The sequence below is a fragment of the Delphinus delphis genome, chromosome 12, assembly GCF_949987515.2.
Source record: "Delphinus delphis chromosome 12, mDelDel1.2, whole genome shotgun sequence".
Lineage (NCBI taxonomy): Eukaryota > Metazoa > Chordata > Mammalia > Artiodactyla > Delphinidae > Delphinus > Delphinus delphis.
Window position 1 is genome coordinate 10,150,963 of NC_082694.2, and position 7,903 is coordinate 10,158,865.

General features: G+C 46.6%; 1 protein-coding gene across 1 annotated transcript; it reads right to left on the reverse strand.

The window, feature by feature from the left end:
* Positions 1-1,812: 1,812 nt before the first annotated feature.
* On the reverse strand, positions 1,813-3,636 carry COX5B (cytochrome c oxidase subunit 5B). The gene is made up of 4 exons (XM_060027314.1): positions 3,480-3,636; positions 2,844-2,917; positions 2,576-2,675; positions 1,813-2,007 (listed from the first exon to the last, which is right to left on the reverse strand). The coding sequence occupies exons 1-4, from the start codon at positions 3,580-3,582 to the stop codon at positions 1,895-1,897; spliced, it is 390 nt and encodes a 129-aa protein (XP_059883297.1). The 5' UTR covers positions 3,583-3,636; the 3' UTR covers positions 1,813-1,894.
* Between the last annotated feature and the right edge of the window lie 4,267 nt (positions 3,637-7,903).

Below are 7,903 nucleotides of genomic sequence, written 5' to 3' on the forward strand. Positions count from 1 at the left end.
TTAAGGTGGGAGTGGTAGGTGGCTATTTAGGTGTCCCCTTCCCAGAGAATGGCCCTGAATGGCAGATAAATGCTTGGACATTTCCTGGAAATGAGATGACAGCCAGGAAAGGATGCAGTAGCTTTGTACCTTTAAGAGGAGGTAAGGCAAGATGAAGGCAAGAGGCTTCCCTGGTGGCACAGTGGTTGAAAATCCACCTGCCAATACAGGGGACATAGGTTTGAGCCCTGGTCCAGGAAGATCCCACATGCCGCGGAGCAACTAAGCCCGTGCGCCACTACTGAGCCTGCACTCTAGAGACCGCGAGCCACACTACTGAGCCTGCGCACCTAGAGCCCATGTTCTACAAGAGAAGTCACCATAGTGAGAAGCCCACGCACCGCAACAGAGTAGCCCCCGCTCGCCACAACTAGAGAAAGCCCATGCACAGTAACGAAGACCCAATGCAGCCAAAAGTAAATAAATAAATTTAAATTAAGAAAAAAAGATGAAGGAAAGGGCTTTTCTCTCCCATTATCAATTCAACTTACAGATCTAGTTTGCATCAATTTTGTGGCAATAGTAACCAAAGCCACCTCTATGGCAAATCCGAAAACAAAATATGTACTATTTCCATTTTACAGATAAAACAGCTTTTGAGAAATTAATTGTCCAAGGTGTCACAGGTATAAAGGGACTGAATCGGGCTTTTGTTTCTCTCAACTTTTTTTTTTTTTTGGTTTATTATTATGATAAAGTTCAAACATACACACAAGTAGAAAAACGACAACCCCTCTTTTTTTTTTTTTTTTTTTTTTGCGGTACGCGGGCCTCTCACTGTTGTGGCCTCTCCCATTGCGGAGCACAGGCTCAGGGCGTGCAGGCTCAGCGGCCATGGCTCACGGGCCCAGCCGCTCTGTGGCATATGGGATCTTCCCGGCCCGGGGCACGAACCCGTGTCCCCTGCATCGGCAGGCAGACTCCCAACCACTGCACCACCAGGGAAGCCCACAACAACCCCTCTTGTACCTGGCTACAATGGATCAGTCATATCCCAAACTACTCTCTTTCTTCTTCTGTTTTAAAGTTAATCTCAGACATATTTCACCCCTAAGTACCTCAGTATATATTACTAAAGCATAAAAAAAAAAAAACTAATTCCCTTAACATGTCTAAAATTTAATAAGTCCCTAAATACCAAATATCCGTATTTGATATTTTTCTTTACAGTTGATTTTCTCACATCAAGATCCAAACAAGGTCCACGCACTGCTCTTGGTTGGTATCTTCCTCATGTTTCACTTGATAAGTACTCATACCTGTTTTTTTTCTGCTTGCAATTTACTTGCAGAAACTGGCTGCTGGTTTCTGGAATTGTCCCATATTCTAGATTTTGCTGATGGCATCCCCATGAACTATGCTTTGAACCTGGGTCCCTTAAGACTTCAAAGCCAAAACTCTCCCCACAAGGCCACTCTGTCTTTACAACAATGTGAGGACCTACTATCTGCCAGGCTCTTTTTATATATATTATTCCTAACACCTCACAAGGTATTTATTTATTTATTTATATTAAGATGTAACCCACCCTCAGAGAGCAGGCCCCCAGTGACAAAGCTAGATGATGGAGCCAGTATTACAAGTCCAGTCGGCCTGACTCCACAGCCCATTTTCCCCATGCCAGGTGGTAGCTACCACTGCATTAGGGAACTGGCAATCTCGGTGTTCAAAAGCAAGTGGATGGCAAGCTAGTATTAACAGATAGCTATTCCCAACATAATCATCCATTCCTTCCCAAAAAACACAGGAAAGAAATAAGACCAGCCAACTATGGAAGGAGAAGCCAATGTAATGGCTAGTCTTTACTGGAAAGAAGAAACTTTACATCACATTTTGAGTGAGTTAGTGCAGGGGCTCAGTGGGCCAGCTGGTGGGGCACCAGCTTGTAATGGGTTCCACAGCTAGGGCATCGCTGGGCCTCGCCCTTATGCAGCCAGAACCAGATGACAGCACTGTTGTCTTCTTCACCTGAAAGAAAAAAGGTGGCTGAAGGCCATCCAGCCTAGAAGAGGGGACTTTTTCAACGTTAACCTCTCTTCCTCAGACACCTCTGAGACACAGAGTTATGGCTGACACCTTATCAGTTCAAGCTCTCTCCCCATTTTTCAGATGAAGAAACTGAAGCCAAGTTTACCTGTGAGTAAGCTGATCTCTTATCAGAGTCACCACAGGTTCTCACAGTTCCCTGCCTATGTAGAACCCCAAAGCTGGGTCCATCCTGGTATGTACCCCTAGTGCCTAACATGGTGTGTGGCAAAGAGAAAGTACAATAAATATTTTGTAGATGAATACTCCTTCACGCTGCCTCTCCAATGAGGCAGTATTATTGATGTTCCAGGCCTCTTTACCATTAAGGATGACCTACTCGGGCAGAGAGGCCTGAGGGCCAAGACCCTTAGAACAACTTATTTACACACACATCTTCTTTATACACCTACACTCACACACAACAACAGATGTGAAGCAGCTGATAGACATCCTGTATATTAAACAAATATTAAACAAATGGATAAGAAAACAGTGGTGAGGTACTTACAGATGCAGCCCACTATCCGCTTATTGCTGATGGAAGGGACTAAATTAGGGTCTTCCTTGGTACCTGCGGCTGCCTTTGGGGCAAGTATATTGTACGGGTCCTGAAAAACAAATGAAGGACCCATTATGCCAAATGACCCCTACCCTCTAGGGGATAGCAGTACTGTTCCCACAAGCCAGGTTTCCTGGATGGAAGGCTCCCAGAGAGGAGGCCGCTCTGACTCCATCCAAGGCCATGAGCTCCCGAGAAGACACAAGGTTCTCCTCACCAGTCCCTTGCGTGCAGCCAGCATGACCTCCCTCTCCAGACCAGTGGCCTGCTCATCATCAGTAGGAACACCACCTAAAGGAAAATACGTGAATTATGATGTCGCCTGAAATGATCAAGGAAAATGCACATATGGACATCTCTGCATACTTTTAGTGGGTCCACAGGCTCCTAGAGGTTACCCATACCCACTGACCCCTAAGGACCAGAGTCACGATACCCAAAAGTGGTACACGGGGTGATCCTTTCTTCCTTCGACCATGGAAGCCCATTTTTCGGCACATTTTTTCTAAAACCAGGTCAACCAGAGTCCTAGTGGAGTGCATCGACCTTGAGGCGGGCGCGGGCCTGAAGGGCGGCTTAGCCCCCCCACGTCCCGGATGCAACCCCTGCCCACCAAGGTCAGCCGACGTCTCCGTTTAGGATTTTTTCGCAGAAGGGTCAGTATGGTGGTCAGCAGCAGCGGCGGCCGAGAACAACGGGAGACGCCCGCGGAGTCTGAGGTTCTCGGGTCCGTTGTGGCGGTCACTGGGGCCCGGAGGAGCTGAACGGCCTCAACCCCCCGCTCCTTGCTGCCTTAACACCACCCCGGGAGGGCAACGGCACGGGTCCCCGGCGCTCCCGGCAGGCCAAGTACCTCCAGACGCCATAGAGCGCACCACGGAGACTCCACTGGGACCGCGGGCCCTCAGGGCCTGCGCGGCCAGCGCTCCAGCTCCGCGGAGTAACCTTGAAGCCATCACGCCAGCTACGAACACCAGCACTTCCGGGAGCAGGCTCCGCAGGCAGAAGGCACTTCCGGGGGAGGGCTTCTTTCCCCTCCGTGACCACCTTCCGCTTCCTCCCGGCCTGGAGCCCGCCCCACTCACCTGACTCGGCCGGGGGGCGGGGCCGCGGGAAAGGCTGCGCATGCGTAGCTCTGCTTCGTTGCGTCCGCCGTGCAGCCGGGCAGGCGTGGAGGCGGTCAGGGTCTCAATTGTAGGCTTCTGGCGACCCTGCCGTTTACTAACGCTGGGATTAGGTGCAACTCGTTTTGCGTCTGTGGGCCTCAGGATCCTCGTCCGTGGAACGGGTCAACCACACTGGAGTTCCTGTGCTTCTTGCATGATAGTGGTTCTCAGGCAGCATGGAGGCAGCTGATGGAAGACGTGAAGCCAGTGCCTGTCAGGATACTTGCTGCACACCAAACTGTCCAGATTTACGAGTGGACTCTGTGTTAGTTGTGATGCATGCTAATTGTGATGCTGGTTCTCTTGGCAGTGTGTGAGCCACTGCAAACTTGTGGCCCAGCCTACAAGAACTTGGGCAGGACCTGCCCGCAGTCCAAGCATCAGTTTCCTGTTACAGTGGTTTTGAGGTGATGAGGTCCAGGCCTGAGGCGAGGCTGGGGAGGGGGAGGAAGGTAGGGCCAGATTGTGGGCCCCTCCCAGGACCAAATACCTTGGTGATGTGGGGTGAAGGGGTGGCTACTGGGAGGCTGTTAACTCAGTAGAGGTTAAGGGAGGGGAAGCAGGAAGCGGAGTTGATAATGAAGAATGGAGTCCCAGAACGTACTGGGACGGGAGTTCGGCGTTTAAAACTGAAAACATCTTCCGTAGCTCCCCCATTGCCCACAAGCTAAGATGTGCAAGTTTCTTAGGGTGGGCTTTGTAAACACTGCCTGCCATGGGCTCCTAGGCCCTAGTTCCCATTGTCAGTATAGCCCTGTCACAGTCTGGCTGCATGCAGTATCGGTTTCCCTACCGGATAGAAAACCCCTTCAGAGCAGGAATTATGCACTATTCACCTTTGAATTCTCGCTGCCTTGCAGAGACCCGGCATATAATAGGATCAAGTAAATTTTAGTAAATTTATTTTTTGGAGAGAATATACAGAATCAGTTTTGTAGGGCTTCTCCTGGCCCAATGAGGTCAATTTGAGGTAAATTGGGGAGGGTTGAAGTCCCAGGTGTTCCCACCTGTCCCGTGGGGGTTATATTTTCAAAAGGACCTGATGGAGCATTTCTTCACGTGAGCACAGCTGGTCTTCGTGGGTGACCCTCTATCAAGAAAAAAAAAATCATCTCTAAGGCCAAAGATGTCTTGATCCTCTATAAAGGTGTGTTTTGCTTTTAATGGCTTCTGCTGTTAATCCCTTCTTCCTTACCTCCACTGCACCCCTTCCAAATTAAATTGGGAAAAAATTCCCTTAAGTCCTAGGAATGTTCCCCAAGAATCTATAGTTGATGTGTACTTATGGTTAGATGTTTAATGCTGGAGGGAGAAAAAAGCATTGGTCTGGAAAATAGGTGTTCTGGGATGGAACCCCACCAGCCAACTCAGCAAGTCACTTTTTGTTTTGGCCACCATTTCCTCATCAGTAAAATTATGATTAGACTAGATTAGTATTTCCCATAGTATTTCCCAAAATTAGATTAGACTAGATTAGTATTCCCATGGGAGATTAGTATACTCCCATGGACTCCTGGTCTCCGGATATGCTCTCGGTAAAAAGGACTTGGTCAAGATAGGAAAGTTCTGCATTTGATAACCACCCTTTTGGAGATGAAGACACTAGCATGTTAAAGACTGATGAGGACTGCAACAGAGAATGCTGTTTAATTTTCCCATCATAATTGAGCACTGTTTGCCAAGAAACACCTGCTAACCCAACTCTCAGCGGACCAGGGAGAAATTCTGTTCTGATGTGTTATGGTTCCCTCCTGCCTGACCATAAGATAGTTTATTCCAGGCTATAAAATGGAAATAGAGTTGAGGCTTGTTTCTCCCTCTCACAGTAGGCTTGCCTAATCATAGGATGTTTTTTGCAGGTCTTTGTTTAGCTCACAAAAGCCCTAAGATTATTCAGTCTAAGCTGGTGAGCTCCAAAGTCGGGACCAGGCTCCAGGGCATCCCCACAGGTCCCGCCCCTGGCTTCCTCGAGCTCTCATCACCCTCCGCTTACAACCCTGCCCTCAAATGTCTCCTTGAGAAACAGATTGGCTTGGGGAACGGCCTCCCACTCCTTCCTACTCCATTGTCTTTGCCAAAATAATAAACTTTTATTGAGTATTATTTTTTACTTTTATAGGAAAATTCCTATAGTGGTCAAAATAAACGCTCATTGTAATAAGTCAAACAACATATATGTTTAAGGAAAAAGTTGATTGTTGACAGTTTCATGTTTATCCTTTTTCTTCCTTTTTCTCTGCTCGGGTTTCTCAAGTTTAGTGCTATTGACATTTGGGGCTGGAAAATTACTTTCAAGGTGTTGTGGGGGGAGGTGCTTTCCCGTGTGCATTGCAGGATGTTCAGCGTCTGTGCCATTAGCGCTCCCCAGTGGTGACAACCAAAAACGTCTTCAGTCATTACCATATGTCCCCTGGAGGGCAAAATTGCCCGATTGAGAATCACGACTCCATTCTCCTACAGTCATATTCAAAAAATACACATATTGCGATGTTTCTTAAAAATATACAGAAATATAAATGAATAGAAAATAGAAAAATATATCACTATTATACAAATTATGAGTAAATTCCTTTTTTCACTTAGAAATATTTTGTGGGCATCACAAATCGACACATAGAGATCTGACTCATTTTATGTAGTTGCTGCATAATATTCCCTACTGTGAAAGTACTGCCTATGAATTTACCCAACCATTTTCCTCCTGATGAATATTCAGATGGTTTCTAGTTTTTTGCCTGTCAATGCTGGGATGCACATCTGCAGTATATATAGCCTTATATTCTGGAGTCTTCATTTATGAGGAATAGGGTCAAAGGATGTGTACATCAAATATAAAAATAAATTCTGCCCAAAAAAACAAAAAAATGTTATTGCAATATATAATATAAAAAATAGTGCAAAAATTTCTATACAGGGTAAGAACAAATCTATGCGCCTTCCAACCAGGTCAAGAGAGCTTTTTTTTTTCGTGGCCACACCGTGTGGTATGTGGTGCGCCCCCTGCAATGGAAGGGCGGAGTCTTAACCACTGGACAGCCAGGTAAGTCCGCAAGAGTCAAGAGAGTTTTGATAGTGTCTGTAAAGCTTTTTTTGTTTTTAAAGAAAGCTCTGCAGAAAATACGGCAAAATATTAATAATTTAAAAATCTACAACGTCATTAAAAAAAAAAATTCTGCCAGACTGTTTTCCCAAAAGTTTGAAGCAGTTCATGCTCCCACCAGCAGGGCACGTGAGTGCTGGTTCCCACCTCCACATGTGAGGGTTACCGACATTTTGCCAAGTCTGCCCACTGATGGATGGAAAATAAGATTCTGTTGGAGGGCCTTCCCTGGTGGCACAGTGGTTAAGAATCTGCCTGCCAATGCAGGCGACATGGGTTCAAGCCCTGGTCCGGGAAGATCCCACATACCGCGGAGCAACTGAGCCTGGGCGCCACAACTACTAAGCCTGTGCTCTAGAGCCCGCGAGCGACGACCACTGAGCCCATGTACCACAACTACTGAAGCCCACGCGCCTAGAGCCCGTGCTCCACAACAAGAGAAGCCACCACAAGGAAGAGTAGCCCCCGCTCGCCGCAACTAGAGAAAGCCCGCGCGCAGCAACGAAAACCCAACGCAGCCAAAAATAAAATAAATTAATTTTTTAAAAAAGATGCTGTTGGAGTTCGTATTTAAGTTCCCTGAACTCTAAGGCAGCTGACCTTCATTTCATAAGTTTATTGATTATTTGCATTTCCTCGGCTGTGAACTGCTGGGCTCAGTTTCATTTTCTTTCAAACGGGCATACCACCTACCTCTGGAGCTCTTTTGAGGACTAAACGAGTTAACACAAAGTGCTCAGAACCATGCCTAACACATTGTAAGCGCTCAGTTAATGCTGGCTTAAAAACTGTCTATTCAAAACTACCATATGACCCAGCAGTTCCACTCCTGGGTATCTATCAGAAAAAAACAAAAACACTAACTTGAAAAGATACATGCACCGCAATGTTCATAGCAGCATTATTTATAATTGCCAAAATATGGAAGCAGCCTAAGTGTCCATCAACAGATGAATGGATAGAGAAGATGTGATATATATATATATAGATACATAGATACATAGATAGATA